Below are 14,933 nucleotides of genomic sequence, written 5' to 3'. Positions count from 1 at the left end.
TGTTGTTCAGATATGCTTGGGGCATTCAGGCTAACATTGGTACAAAGGCAGTGACGTGGAGACGTACTTGCAAATCAGTCTGAGCGATTTGCGCCGCTGCTGTCCCATCCTCTATCGCCGTTATACTGTGAGCACGCCGATTGATAAAGTCTCTCCAACAGACTTTGGTCGTGAGCCTCACCTCGCCATTCGAAGGCCGTTGCACCTGCAACTCCGCGTTTATCGACCACTTTAAAAACGATACACCCAAGCTTTGTCACACTGCCTCTAAATATGGCTGCCGTTTCCCCTGCTGCCGCTAGGGCCGAGCCAGGCCAATGGAAGAAGAACCTTTCGGCCCACGTCATTTGCCCCGAGTGCAAAGAAGTGCCCCCTAATCTGGAGTTTCCTGGTTCCCATGAAACTGTTTGCGGCTCATGTGGCCTGGTCCTCGCTGATCGGGAAATCGACATGCACTCTGAATGGCGTACATTCTCCAACGACGATCAGAACAACGATGACCCTTCTCGTGTTGGAGATGCTATGAACCCGCTTCTCAACGGTGATCAGCTGGAGACCCAGATTGCTAGTGGTGGGTCGGGCCGCGTTCGCGACCTTTACCGGGCTCAGAACAAGCAGTCAAGTGAAAAGGCAAACAAAGCTCTTCTGGCAGCCTACAAGGAGATCGGTGCTCTCTGCGATGGTTTCAACATCCAGAAGAACGTGGCAGACACAGCGAAATACCTCTTTAAGATTGTGGACGATGCCAAGGCATTCAAGGGAAAGTCTCAGGATGTGATCATTGCAGGCTGTATTTTTATCGCCTGTCGCCAGTGCAAGGTGCCACGTACCTTCACTGAGATCTTCGCGGTGACCAAGGTTACGAGGAAAGAAATTGGGCGTATTTACAAGGCTTTGGAGAAGTTCTTCACTGCGCAGAACCTCGAGCGGATCAACGCTGTGGTCTCAAGCGGAGGTGTCCCTGACCCCAACGACACATACACCGCCACCACTTCCACCAAGCCTAGTGACCTTTGCAACCGTTTCTGTAACCTGTTGGATCTGCCCTTCCAGGTTACTAGCGTCTCCTCTGCTCTATCCGATCGCGTGACAACGATGGGAGATTTGGCTGGACGTTCTCCCCTGTCCATTGTGGCAGCCTGCATATACATGGCTTCGTACCTGATGGGACATGGCAAGAGCGCCAAGGAGATATCCCAGGTGGCCCATGTCAGCGATGGTACGATCCGCGGTGCTTACAAGCAGCTATATGCTGAAAGAGAGCGCCTAATCGATCCCGAGTGGATCAAAGATGGAAAGGGTGACTTGAAGAACCTGCCTAATAGTTAAATGGGCTAGACCTTGCCCTTTTCAAGCAGTTTGACTACTCGACATTTTGCCGGAATAGCTGCTCGTGCTTCACACCCAGCGCCTTAGTCAAACCTCGCTACTAGCTATTGAGAGTAAACATGATACCCCAAATCACCTAGAGATATACACAAAAAAAGAGAGAAGAAACCAAAACAAAAACACACAGATATATAATCCAAATTTTTTTCATACCGTCGCATCACCATATCAAACAAAGAACGGCAATTTGCGAAAGAAGGACCTGGTAGTTTCCCAAACGAAATGAGAATGAAATCCAGAAACCAGAAAGGGGAAACCTCAGTCGTTATTTCAAAACCATCATCATATGCCGTCATTTTCCTTCTTATCCTAAACCATCTTCCAACTTCCAAAAGCAGCCCTGATAACACCCTTTCCTTTTGCTCTCGGTTCCCCGTTGAATTTGCCAAAAACCTTCCCATTGAAGTTATTTAATCATTTGCTCGGTCCTTTAGCCTTTTCGTTTACTACTTTGTATGTAATTAATCCAGACATATCTAGCTAGCATACATGCCATGCATCATGCATCATTAGTTTTCAAATCGATCAATTCCTATTATTACTAGTACTAGTAGTAATATCTATACAACATTCATACAGTAGATATTAACGTAACCTGACAACTCTTGCAATTCGCAGAACTTTGACAACCTAACTCCTCTATCTCATCTCTGTAGTGGTATTATTATTATTATAGGAGTTGATCTGATCAGTAAGTGTAAAGATTGAACTTCGGCTTAGGTGAAGGTTGATGATTAGTAGAAAGGACCAAGGGGCAGAGTGACCCTCACGCGGATGTACCAAAGGAGTAAAGTACGATGAATGATACGAATAGCACTGCTGGAAAGTGGGCACACAAGCTAAGCTAGCTAGCTGGCTGGCTAGCTGTACTTACGTGTTGTTAACTGGCGGTGGTTGTTGTCGTTGTTGTTGCTGCTCTATAGCTACTGCACAGAGGTTATGGTAGACTATGCGTGTATGTGCTATCAAGGGAGTGAAACAAGACGGTGGGGTGCACGAGTGTCTCAAGAAATGAAGGAAAAAGGAAAAAGAAATGAGAAAGCAACATGTAGAATCAGACAACCGTCAATAGCCGGTACTTCACTGGGTCTCGCCAATGTCACCTTCCGAAGGCCTTTTGCCGTCTGCAGAGGCGGCTAGGGTTTCGGCGACGTTGTCGACGTCTTGCTCAGGGGATGAGGTCTCTTTGGCAATAGGGACATTCTCCTTGACCACGGGTTCTACAGCGGGGCTTGGCTCAGCCGCACTGTCAGTTGGTATTGAGTGGGCAGCCTCGGTGAATGTAGGCTCCTTGGACTCAGTGACTGTTGTGTCCTTCGATGAAGCTGAGACTTCCTCTTCCTTCTCCGGCAATGGCTGCGGATCAACAGATTCACCGGCGATATTCTTTGCAATCGCTGGAGCCATGGTATCGGGCTTGGTATCAGGAACAGCAGAGTTGGCTTCAGATCCAACGACCAAGTTACCGTCTTCACCAACTTGCCAGACATTCAACGTTGTGGTGATTCTGACCTCAGGAATAGTGGGTAACCTCGTGCTGGCCTTCTCAACGGCAGGCTTTCTCCGCGCGGGTCCACGGGCGCGGCCCTTCCGAGCATCACTCAATGGTTGTTTCTCTACCTGGGGGGCTTCTTCCTCTTTCTTCTTCTCCTGAGGCTTGGGAGGGGCCTGCGGGCCAAGCTGCAACCGTGAGTTCAAATCCGACAGGAACCCTGCCTTCAGTGCAGCAATCTTACTACCGCCAGGACGCGCCGGTACGGCCGGTTTGGGCTTGGGAGCGATATCCTTTGACTCTTCGGGACTTGCACGAGAGATAGGCTTGGCTGGACGGGCTGGAATCTGAGGCTTGGGTCTATCCGGGATGACTGGAGGTTGACGCTTTTCAGTAGGTGAGGTGACCGGCTTCGTTGATGTATCCACTGCTGTTGCCTGCTGCGGGCGCTTCTGAGGACGTAGTGGGATGCTCGGCTTTGAGGGGACTTCTGGGCTCTTGACCTCTTCCTCTGACGGTTCTATGGTCGTCACTAGTGTATGGCTTTCAGGGGCGTCCTCCCAGATGTCACGGCTGGGGAATCTCTGCTTGGCCACTTCCGGTCGAGCGGGGGGCTTCTCGTCATGCTCTTCGGATTCCAAAATCTGTGTTGCGACCTGATGGGGATCCAAGTGACTCGCGTGGCTTCTACGGAAAGACTCTTGCTCAGGAGTCTCAAACACCTCCTGCTTGGGGCCCTCCGGGGTAGACACCGTAGCGTGCAGCTGCAGACTGTTAGGCGAATCTTCCCAGATATCCTGGCTAGGGAATCGATGTTTGAGCTCCGGACGCTGCTTGAAGCGCTCTGCAGTTGAGACAGACTTCTTGTCCTTAGCATCGTCCTCAGGGAACAGGGGCTCATATTCTTCGACATCTTCAAGAGGAGTGTAGACGCCTCCATGCTCTTCGCGCGAGTCATATCGCGTCAAAGCGGGCATACCACTCTGTACACTAGCAGCCCTGCTGTTAGATCTACTGTGCGTGGCGCTAGGTGTGTGACTTCTGCCTTCATAATCGACACTACCACTCCGTTCAAACGAAGGAGAGACAGCGGGATGCTGGTAGGCCGACTCAGGGCGTACTTCGTCGGCAGCCAATATGGGCTCGTCGTTTTCATTGCCATCAGCAAAGCCGCGGTTAAGCTCTTCCGGATCCGGAGTCTGGGCGAAACCATCGGGATGGTGCAAGTGGTGGTACGGCTCGTCAACATGGATCACTCGAGGTTCTTGTGGCTTCTCAACTGCCTCTTTCTCCACAGCCTCATCCTGTTGTGCCTGGGACTCTGCGGCTGGTAAGCTGGACTTGCGGAGTGGGGACTCGAAGGCCGGACGAGAATCCCGACGTGACTCGGGAGGTGGCGATGACAAGCGATGCGTATACTCGTCAGAGGCAATGTAGCCAACTTCCTCCTCTGGAGTTCCCGCCACAGCAGGCGAAGTACCTGAAATATGATTATCAGCACTAACGTTCCGATTACAAAAGCGTATTGTTAGTTAACGTACCAAGTCCAGAGCCAGTGACAGCAGAACCTCGAACAATCTTGTTCAGGTCGTCACTGCTCAAAGCCCAATCTGGTCTAGGCGTGCCAACACCAGGACCATATTGGCCTTGTTCTTCCTTGACGTATTCCTCAGGGTGCTTCTCGTACCACGCTTTTTCAAACTTGTCGTTTGTAGGTACACCGTGCCCATGCAGGCCATAACTTCCGGGTGGCAGAGAGGCCTCACGACCACTACGGGTTCTGTTGTGACTCCGACCTGGACGTTGCTGCTGCTGCTCCACGATGTATGGACTTGGGGACGGAGCCTGAACATCGCCCGCGTTGGGGTACATGGGCACTCTCTGCCCAATCTCGGGAATTCCGTGATCATCACCGTGGAGTGACTGTCTGCGATCTGCGGACGCGGTTGAAGACTCGGCGCGTGAGCCACTAGCCCGCGAATGCGATGAGCGAGTGGGCCTTTCGGCATGATCATCATGAAGAGGAGACCCGGCACGGCCCAGACCGGCTGCTGCAGCTTGACGAGAATCTGTACGTGTGACAGCCTGCACCTTGGCCTTGGCACTGGAGGAGGGTAATGATGGCCTTGGCGCATGGAGCTTGAGATCGCTTCCCACGTTACGTGTTTCCGCGGGGGTCGACTGGTGGGCGTCGGAGGCGTTGCCAACATCCAAGTCTTCGTACTCGATACCCTCTTCACCCAGAGAGGGAATTGTGACACTCGGAGGACGGGGAGGCAGATCGGTCGAGGGGGTACGCTTCACGCCCGAACCATTGGGCAGTTCATTCAAAGGAGAAGGTGCATAGCTATCGCGGTAGGGAGACACTGAGCGCTCAATGCGGTGGGTAGGACGAGGAGGGATCCTAGGCATGTCTGCTGAGGAAGGTGCAAGGCCTTGTTGAGGTGATCTTGACGGTCGGGGAGGGATGACTGGAGCTGTTTGACTCGACATGATTGTCTGGTTGGTCTGATAAATATGGTTTCGGTATGTGCTGGAAATCAATTCTAACGATCGTCAGTCTCAGCGGAGCATTGAACAAGTGTCACATGAGCCAGTTGGATCTCGATGGCGGGGAAGTGAAGAGGGTTGGGTTTGAATTGGAGCTAGCACAGGGCAGCTGTGCATACATAGGTCACGGAAACAGGACAGGATGCAGGGGCGATGGTCAGTCTGGGGGGACGTGCTCCCAGTGGGAAGATAGAAGAGAGCACTATCTCAGCTAGTAGAGGAGCTAGCGGAAGAGCTGCAGAAGAGGGCACGAGGCGAACTCTGTGGCAGGGATTGTACATATGTAGCCGGAAGCAGGTCGATAAGATAGGTGCCATGCGAAGCCGCTCACATTCTTTGTTGTCTTGGCTTGTCCAGCAGACTTCTGAAGGCGGATAGGAAGCCGTTCCAAGGGATTTGGAACGATAGAGAAAGGACAATATTTGCAATGACTGATAAGGGACATGGAATTGATTCGCTTACCTGGCAAGGATAACAAGTGTTGACGCAATGATGGAAGGAGGACTTCAGCCCGAGCTCTAGAATGGGGGGGAGGAACGGGGTGGGGAAAGTCAATTCTGGGAGAATTAAACAGATGAATATGAATATGATGCTGAGACAATATGGAAATATACGAGAGAATGTGTCCGAGCGAGGGGGAATGAGGAGAACAGTGAAGAGATAGAAACAGTAGCAAGTAGGAGGAGGAGGAGGAGGAGGAGGAGGAGCAGCAGCAGCTTGGCAGCAGGAGACGGTCAGGCCTGCAAGATAACTAGTCTACTAAGTAAACTATGGGGATGATGTATGACTCTTGATTCCCGCAAAGTGGCCGTAACAGCCAGACTAACCGCTTTCTTCGTGCCACGGCCCACCGCCCCCGTCGCGTGACGTGCTCTGACGGCATAATACCACTCCTGTCCCCTCGTGCAAACCGTATGGTAACCGTATCTGGGCTGTGTACCAACCGGCGCTGTTTGTTGCAATTACATAGTATTGTTGAGGCGGTGGCAGAGGACCCCGCTGGGATCAGGAGTCATTTTTAGGTTTCCCATTTTTTCTTTCTGTATCACCCGTGTATCATTCCTCTCTCTCTTTTAAGACACGTTTCACTAGACCCTATTGCAAAGGATGTTCACGATAACGTTAATCGGTTCAGACAAATACAAAGTAGTCATAGTAGTAGCTAGATAGTTGGAGAAGACCACATACCAACTGTCCGTTTCTCAGGCATCATCGTTCAGCTGACGACAATCCACCAATAATACCAGATTAACAACAAATCAAGACCCTCAAATGAGACTTGCCCTATGCATGAATGACCGTAATGGATAGGTATGATTTGGTGATGTTTTTTTTTTACTTTTTACCCTTTTTCACTGCATTGCATCATTTGAGGCATTTTCCCCTCTTAGTCTGCTCTTGGAAGGTTGAACATAATGCATACCAAAAGTCTAGACACCTACTAGGTACCCCAGTAACATCGACGATAACACGTTAGCGCTTCGTGATACTACGAATTAGCATCTATGAAAAGGTCAGCTCAGACCCCAAAGGCAAGGCCGTCGCCCCCCGCCTTGCACGACGCAGAAACTCGGTATCAAATTGGCGGATTACGGGTTGATGATCTGTGGCCGATCCATTCTTGAAAACTCCCCGTTTGCTCTAAGAATAGGAGAGATTAAATCCCTCCCCTATTTTTTGCGATACTTGGTAAATAGATACGATGGATGGTGCGGGGGGAAACATTCTAATACTGGTAAGAACATACACTGTCCATGGTGAATCACCCCCTCTGCTGCGTCAGGGACCACTTCCCTCCCCTCTCCCCTTTCATGTTGGGAAAATGAGTCGGGCTAGACCATGGTCCAGATGTAGTCTCAGCCACAGTGCCACGAAGGGGGTAATTCCACCCCCCACCCCTTTGCTACTGTTTGTATAGTGCAGAGATCTGTCAATGGGCAATATTCCCAAGACACCGAGTGACAGAGAAGATTACCAGCTTAGCTATGCAATTCATATTATTTGTACAATAAGTTCACCTCCTGTGCACTATTTTGTTCCCCTTTCTACATTGCAATTGCCAAATACTTCAGTGTGGCGGTGCAGACCGCTTCCCGGACTGATTTACTGGTGCAGCCTTCCGTGGTACAATAGGTGTATGTGTTGGTTGCCGGTCCAATATTGAGTAGTACTCCATACCAGGCTGCATGCTGCTATGCATTCATATATACCTCAGATTTTAAGGTCGTGAATGTCAAGCAATCCCGCTATTATATCCATTGTGTCGAAGCACTCGTTGAAAACGGATAGATACGGAGTATATGTAGCATGATATGAATTGAAGTATTCCATGTAGTCTATAGTAACTACTATGCATCTATCCTTGGTGGCAGGTTTTGTGGCTGCCCGTGGCGCACCCTCCCTGTCCTTATCAGATCATGAAAGGGCAACTATAAAAGTTTTGCATATACTATGATTGATATAAGAAGGCTTTCCTTAATTTGCCTGCGTTGATATAGTTGCTGTATACATCTAAAGAGTTACATATTCGCCTAATAAGTACTATTGCAGTTTTTAAGAATTCATGATTCGTGAGTAGATATAGTAGTTGGTAAAGATCTTTCCTAGTATTCTGCAGAGTAGACATGGCTGGCAACCTTAACTTTACTACTCTGTATACTGTGTGAACATGCCGTGCAGAATTGACTAGGATGATACTACCCATTTACTACATGATAGACGTGTCTCTAAAGGGTGAGGGAGTCCTTGTATCCAACAAGTATCACATCAAGGCCTGAAGATGCACGATGAAGAGGGAAGAGAGAGGCAGGGTGATGTCCTCCAGACGAGTGGCCCTAGAACCCGCTATTCAACAACCTTCAAAAGAACAAGAAGAAGCAACCGAGGCAGTCTGATGGTCGGAACAGTCGTCTTTCCCATCATGAGGGCTGTCATCAGCAGTTGTGATGCAGCATCGACATGAAGAGGTGTACTGAGATGCATGAATGAAGAAATCCTTGCCGAAAGATAGTACTACATGATGGAAGCAACCGAAAAGCAGGTTTTCCCAAAATCCAAACCCAAGACAAGATGCTGGTCGGCGGTAAGGGAAAGAATTAGATGGGCTTCTGGAGGTTGGAAGGGGAGGCTGGCGGGCGCCCTTGACGTGTTTAGTGTAGGAAATTATTGGTGCGCTGGTTCGGAAAACTTATCCTACCGGCACAACCAGCTATCACTGGCCCCGTTCTGCCTTGACAGGTTCCTCCCCAAGCAGGCGGACTGATCTCCGGGTTCAGTCTCGAAACTCGCAACTGTCGTCCACTGGCTCACGCCACTTTCGTCTTCCTTCAATGCTTTATCTATTTCATCGTCTTTGCTCGGGATCTTCCCATCTGAGTTGATTCTTGTTATCATCTACTGATGATTTACCGTGGTCTTTCTCTAAAAAAAACAGATGCCGCGTTTTTCAGGAAACACACATTAACACTACTGAGGGAAACTCTTCCCCCCTCGTGGTACAGGATCTGATCTTCCCCCATCATGCCTTCCAATTGAACCTGCTCCTTTCGACTTTCATCCACTATCCATTCCATCTGATATCTCTATAATGATCCGATGCAAACATAATGACGGAGTAACAATGCCGTTCTGGCAAATAATGCTATGATACCCGGGCTTACAGCCATTGTGAAGTCTCCTGCCCCCTGTGATCCAGTACAGCAACAGCTTCTGGGGGTAATGTGAGCCTCGAGGACTGAACAAGGTTCTCTAGATTGCGAAGCATCTCTTTAGCTAACGCGAATCTCTTGCTGAAAGCCACTAGAAACCGACACAATTCCACAAACGCATCCTTTGAATCGTCCTCATTCAAGGCACTCAGAAAGACAAGGAGACTACTATTGGTGGGCTCGAGCATCTGCCTGGGTATTTGTCGCAATCCATAGGCTTCATGGTACGAGCGGAGACAATGGACAACTTGCTTCGCCGATCGAAGCTGATTTGACCGGGCCTGTTCAAATTCCGATGGATGGGACGTGGGCCCGAAATGTTGATGCTCCAGGAAATATTGGAATAGTACCATAATCGTATGGTGATATCCGATACTAAATGACAGTCAGAGATGGTGTAAACATCTGCTCTGTGAAGTTCATGTTCTTACTACAGGTATAAGATCTGTGGTAGTTTCTCATCGTCGGCTTCAAAGTCCTTCGGAAGGCTGTCAAGCCATCGCTGCAAGCGAACGCATCTCTTATTGGCTGCTATCCACAGTTCGCCGATTGGCATGTCCAGCCCTTTGTCAAACAGCAGATCCGGTATGTCCGCGACAATCTCGGTCAAATCGATCATTTTGGTCATGACGAGTCGTAGATATGCCGGGTGTTTGGCGAGGCCAACCTGATTGAAGCGAGGATACGGTGTCCACATAAAACCATCATCGAGCGCAGTTACAGGATAAGGTTTATATTTCGGTGGCTTCAACTCTGCGACCTTGCGACTATGCAATGACGTTTGCCTGCAGATTCAGCCGGTTAGCTTGGTCGGTACACGTCGGGGATACCGTCATACGCGTTCAAAATAAAGAGACCCCAAGCAGTGATTGCACAAGCATGCTGCAGTCGGAGAGACATTTTCTCCCACTGGTGGTGTCCCATCCTCGGTGACGTGAACATGCCAAAATCTTGTGCGAGCTGTACAGCTTGCCTGAGCATAAGCCAGCTCAGGTCATCTTTACCTTGGAATTTCAGGCTTCAACTAGTCAGCTGCTAGAATCGGTTATGTAAAGTAGGGAGGGGGATCTCTTCGCAAGCCATACAAACGACTCATTAGGGCCACAGCTTGAATATTGGCCAGAGAAACGCGGCCTTCCTCCGCGTTCCACAATCGCTCTGCTTCCGCATAGAAATGCTGCCCCCGTGACGTCTCATCGTCAGGGACAGCAAAAACTTCTGGAAAGTCGGAATAGATCTTGTTGTCGTCAGAAATAGCAAATTGAAAGGAGGATGGGAGCAACGCACACTTGCCACCGCTAATATGCTATTAACAAGCAGCGAGGTGCAGCAATCTGGATTGGTTTCTCTGGTAGTCATATGCTTTAGGAACGTCTCTTGATCCACGACCTGCAATAACGGATGATCCCAAGTGAAGTACAACGATATTAGGTGCGAAACAAGATGGTCATCATTAGTAACCACTGTCCAAGGCCCGGAAGATACCTGAAACAGGGGACTATCACATAGCCTCTCCACCGTTATCCGCAAGTGGGCATCGACAACTGGGCGCTCGTGCTGCGATGGGATATCTTCCGCAGGCCCAACGCTCTTGGAGTGCTCTGAACTTGCGTCACTGAAATCAGTGGCAGGAGCGTCGATAATAGTGACGAGGTCGTTCAGTTGGGCATTGCCACGGATCTTTTCCAGCATCTGTCGGGCCTTTTCTTCATCTGAGGATCGAAGCATTTCGAGAAGCGAGTATAGCAGGCCTCGGTAGTACTCTAGCTCTCCTTGGGTGCGCCTCGCAGCGACCTTTCGCCTCAAGTCGAGCGTCTCATCGAAGATGCATCCCCCAGTGTTTTGGCATGCCTTACAAGGTGGCGGGCGTCCGCTGCACTGTGATCCTTCTTCGTTAGCAGGAGCGCGAAATAGGTGAATGGGCAGATGAAGGGCAAGGATACAGGGTACTTCGTCAGGAGAGAGGCCCTGGTTTGCCAAATATGATTCAGTGAGACACGCATGCACACAGAGTCTCCCTCCCTTCCTGTGTTTCCCCACTGCTTGTATGCAGAACTAAGAGTCCAGGTATTACCTTTCGCTTTGCCTGCTTGCATGGCAAACATGCTGTCGAATTCTTCCTTGACTTGGCCAATGTGGTTGATCCAGTTGCAACGGGGCCTCGGGGCCCAGGGGCTAGGGAGGGAAGATATTTGCCTTGGTTTTCGGTGTTCATTTCAGGCGACGATGCTCCCCCTCGGGCGAAGGAAAGGTAGCTATGAGATGATGGAGAAATGCTGTCGCATCGCTGATTAGTGGTCAAGGCTGCTCTTGGGTCAGTCGGATCGCACGACATGAATATCGCAATAAGACGTACGGCAATACTTTTTTAATCTGAACCAATTATTCTTGGGGGGGAAGGACTGCAAAGAAAACGGATTTCGGCTCAGGAACACGGGCGAAAATGCTAAATCACCTCACCCTATACAAAAATTCGGTATGGAGCGACCTTGATGGTTCAACTCTCATGCAAAGAACAACCTATTCCGGGGTACCTGTCAATAGGCATATTTCGTCAAACACGGATGCCAGCCTTTCAACGGTCGGTGGTTGTTGCTGATGATTTGTGCCGCGGTGACAACAAGACCCAGTGGGGTTGGGGAGACGATTTCACCCTAGAGGTGATCAAATGGTTCAACAAATCGAGAACACCATGATACACGTGATCATAGACTTCTTCTATACGAGAGTCTGGGGATGGGAAGGGGCAGGGCTGGCAGAAGCAGAAAGACTTACCAGATAACTAACTGCCCGGGACCATGACTAACGACCATCACATCTAAGCCAAAGCGCTTGCATGGCTTGAAAGACCCCTCAGCGGGAAGCAAACAAGCATCAATACCGGTTATTCTTGGGGCAAAATCCGATCCCTAACAAGGGGCCCTGCTTAAAAAGGACCTCGAATACTACAAGTGGACAGTTCTCCCGATTTCCTTCCCAAGGTTCCTCGATGGGCAGAGGTCTGGCAGCAGCGCGAGGCGCATCGGAGCGATCCTGTCGTGGTATTGGTTACGGCCCTATACCGTTCGTTCCGGTCCGATCTACATGTAATGACACTATGTTCGCATTCCCTAAGCAAATGACTAGTGTCAATGTCTCATTGGCCCTATATGTGAGGAAGCTTGGGTGTCACTAGCCCAGACGCATCCTAGCCAGGAAGCCTGGAATGTCCGCACAAGGCAAGATAACACTTAAGGTGACAGGTATGCACGGAGTCCCTCGGACTGCAATTGGTCTACACGGTACCCTCAGGCCGTCAAATAAGCGTGCCACAAGGTAGGCCAGGAAGGCTCGCGCCCATCTTGCTGCTACTGCCGTCGATTCATTCCAGTGCACTGTTTACTAGGATAAGGGATCCAGGACTCGAATGCATACAATACATGACATAGGCCAAACTCTACCTGCGGGTACCATCCGTTCCTAGCGATCTTACAGGCCGGGTAAAACAGCCATCGGGCCAGCGAACCGCAAAACAAAGTAAGGGAGAGTTTTTGACAAAGCACACAAGGCGGAGGGGGTAAAAATGGAAAAAGAGGCGGGCAATATGGCAGACAGGTGCTCTAAGCCGACACCCGATATGCAGCAAATACAATAGGTGGAAACGTTCACCGACCCGCAACACGATGGAATAGCACTGGCTAGAGGACTCCAGGTCCTAGACTGGTAGAGGTTGAGGTCCACCATAAATCAGGATGCCGGTCCACTCCTTGAAAACGAATAGCTACCGAACCAGACTGCTTCTTACATCAGCCCAGCCGGCTCGCCTGTCAGGATGGGGGCTCGCATCCTTTCACTGCGTCCTTACTACGCGGCGAATGATGCTCCGTTCTAGCCTGCCATGGCATGGCCCCGCAGCAGTTTCTCGACTGATCCTGGTTAGCAACTCGATATTGGCGCCGGCTTATGTGGCTTGCCCGAACCAATGTGGGTTGTGCGGTGCAAAGTTCCGTGGGCGTGCCGCCTCGTAGCAAATTCGGCTGAGCGGGTACAAGATGGCGATTTGGGACTGGGTCTACTGACTTGAGAACAGAGCCTTCTTGCAGTGGGACTGTGACCAGAAACTAGAGCTCTCGTGTCATAAGCTTAAATCAAGGACCAGAGATCCATATTCTCTTGACAGAGTATGACATGCGCTGGGGCGCATTTCTATGCACCAAGCTGTTATCCTCCTTGCAGTACAGGGACGGGAGGGGCGCGAGCTCGCTCAAAACCCCATCTCCACATAGAACCTGCGGCGAGGGTCGCGCCTGTCGATCATTAATAGTCCAGAGTTACATTGGGCCGGTCATCTGTTGCCGTAGGATCCTGGAGGCAAGTGTGCACACGCGGCTTGGGATACTCTCAGCAGAGGGTCACGATGAATGGGTCGGATCACCTGACAGCCCGCAGCACGTCCGATTTGCGCAGAAACGGCCTTTTACATCACTGTGACATGAACCTCCTTCAATCTTCGCTCTGTTACGAGGGGAACCAGGCTTTTTTACTTACATTTTGTTGGTGTCAACCGATGCTGGCCCTCCTTTCCTATATCGCCACCGATCACGATGACTGGACCATGACCCGATTTTGCATACCAGCAGCACGCGAGCTCCCCAGCATTTCAAATTCCTCGAACTCTGGGGCAACGCTTTTTCGGCCGGAGTCTGCCAGGGGGTGGACGTTAGTAAGATCCAAGCGCTTGGCATGATAGCTCTCTCTGCACCAAAAAGCATCGATCCAATCATCACAACTCATCCTTACCTCCGCGGTCTGAGCGCCAATCAAACATGCAGACCCGGTCTCCGCCCCATCGTAGGCCATCCGCCCTACAGACAGCTTGCCTAGACGTTCGACATGAACAGTTTATTTTTCTCAACAATAGCCCCCCTCCCCTCTTCCTGCAACCTCACCGTTGAGGATACTGACAGGCAGCCCGATGACCCGACAATAACATTCTTCTGTTCGGGCACCACCCGGAAAGAAGACCCAAGAGCTGGGCATCCATGGTTATACAAGTAGCCGTTGTACAAAGTGCTTTCCCATTACAGTTTCCTCTTCACCACTTGGGCTGTCCATGTGGCTCAAATAAACCCCGAGGCTTTTCTTTATCCTTGCGTGCGGTGTCTGCAGGAGTTGGCTAATAAAGTTCCAGACAAGCACTCGAGTCACACTACTAATGATCTGTTGTCTCCAATCAAAAAGGTTGCGACATGCATCCACGGCATTCCAGTCTTTCTGGGTGCTTCTAGCCTTCCTAGCTCTACCGAGGGTCCATGCGGGTTCATGATAGCCAAGGATAACTAGTATATTTGCTTTTTATTTGCTCCAGATGCTCTAACTCAAAAGGTATGTGCCTCTGGACTTTTGTGGAATGCAACCCGCACTTCTTGGTCGGGCGTAGGTATGGAGGTCAATGGATCGAAGTACTCTGCAGAAATTGTTTCACCTCCACATATACTTGTGACGGGACTATTCGGCTCGCAGTGAAAGTCCCACGGAATCTAAGCACCAATAACTAAATACCGTGTCCGCTTTCGATGAAAGGGACAATCATACTCTTGAGACTGAAATAGCTGGAAAGCCAGAAAGAAGCTTACAAGCATGATTCTAGTCGACCAGCTATTGCTAACCATTCAACAAGCTCTTAATCAATACCTACCTAGGCCACAAAGACCTTTCATTTAAGCGAAAGGGTTAACCTTTCAAGATATTGCCTAATCAAGGCGAACATGACTCCTTTCACCCTCCGTTTCCGGAGTGATAAGCCGCCGTCTATC

At 50.2% G+C, this 14,933-nt stretch overlaps 5 protein-coding genes across 5 annotated transcripts; 2 read left to right on the top strand and 3 right to left on the bottom strand.

The window, feature by feature from the left end:
- Window positions 1-33: 33 nt before the first annotated feature.
- On the top strand, window positions 34-1,381 carry BO79DRAFT_44749 (transcription factor SUA7). The gene has a single exon (XM_025689264.1). The coding sequence runs from the start codon at window positions 274-276 to the stop codon at window positions 1,327-1,329; it is 1,056 nt and encodes a 351-aa protein (XP_025544110.1). The 5' UTR covers window positions 34-273; the 3' UTR covers window positions 1,330-1,381.
- BO79DRAFT_44750 (uncharacterized protein) lies at window positions 1,382-1,874 on the bottom strand. Its single transcript, XM_025689265.1, has one exon. It carries the CDS (start codon window positions 1,788-1,790, stop codon window positions 1,434-1,436), a length of 357 nt encoding a protein of 118 aa, XP_025544109.1. The 5' UTR covers window positions 1,791-1,874; the 3' UTR covers window positions 1,382-1,433.
- A 595-nt stretch (window positions 1,875-2,469) lies between these two features.
- BO79DRAFT_137141 (Aim21 family protein) lies at window positions 2,470-5,374 on the bottom strand (the record flags this gene model as incomplete). The annotated part of the gene is made up of 2 exons (XM_025678106.1): window positions 2,470-4,361; window positions 4,423-5,374. 2 exons carry the CDS (start codon window positions 5,372-5,374, stop codon window positions 2,470-2,472), a joined length of 2,844 nt encoding a protein of 947 aa, XP_025544108.1.
- Window positions 5,375-6,678: 1,304 nt separating this feature from the next.
- BO79DRAFT_44733 (uncharacterized protein) lies at window positions 6,679-6,950 on the top strand. The gene has a single exon (XM_025689263.1). The coding sequence runs from the start codon at window positions 6,726-6,728 to the stop codon at window positions 6,906-6,908; it is 183 nt and encodes a 60-aa protein (XP_025544107.1). The 5' UTR covers window positions 6,679-6,725; the 3' UTR covers window positions 6,909-6,950.
- A 2,136-nt stretch (window positions 6,951-9,086) lies between these two features.
- On the bottom strand, window positions 9,087-11,353 carry BO79DRAFT_137586 (putative C6 transcription factor; the record flags this gene model as incomplete). The annotated part of the gene is made up of 6 exons (XM_025678128.1): window positions 9,087-9,513; window positions 9,570-9,923; window positions 9,977-10,156; window positions 10,224-10,375; window positions 10,426-11,016; window positions 11,213-11,353. 6 exons carry the CDS (start codon window positions 11,351-11,353, stop codon window positions 9,087-9,089), a joined length of 1,845 nt encoding a protein of 614 aa, XP_025544106.1.
- Between the last annotated feature and the right edge of the window lie 3,580 nt (window positions 11,354-14,933).

The sequence above is a fragment of the Aspergillus costaricaensis genome, assembly GCF_003184835.1.
Source record: "Aspergillus costaricaensis CBS 115574 unplaced genomic scaffold BO79scaffold_3, whole genome shotgun sequence".
NCBI lineage: Eukaryota > Fungi > Ascomycota > Eurotiomycetes > Eurotiales > Aspergillaceae > Aspergillus > Aspergillus costaricensis.
This window is presented reverse-complemented; position numbering and strand designations above follow the sequence as displayed.

Excerpts from the sequence above, each read along its gene's own strand:
- BO79DRAFT_44733 (XM_025689263.1), top strand. The coding sequence starts at position 6,726 with ATGACCGTAATGGATAGGTATGATTTGGTGATGTTTTTTTTTTACTTT.
- BO79DRAFT_44749 (XM_025689264.1), top strand. The coding sequence starts at position 274 with ATGGCTGCCGTTTCCCCTGCTGCCGCTAGGGCCGAGCCAGGCCAATGG.
- BO79DRAFT_44750 (XM_025689265.1), bottom strand. The coding sequence starts at position 1,790 with ATGGGAAGGTTTTTGGCAAATTCAACGGGGAACCGAGAGCAAAAGGAA.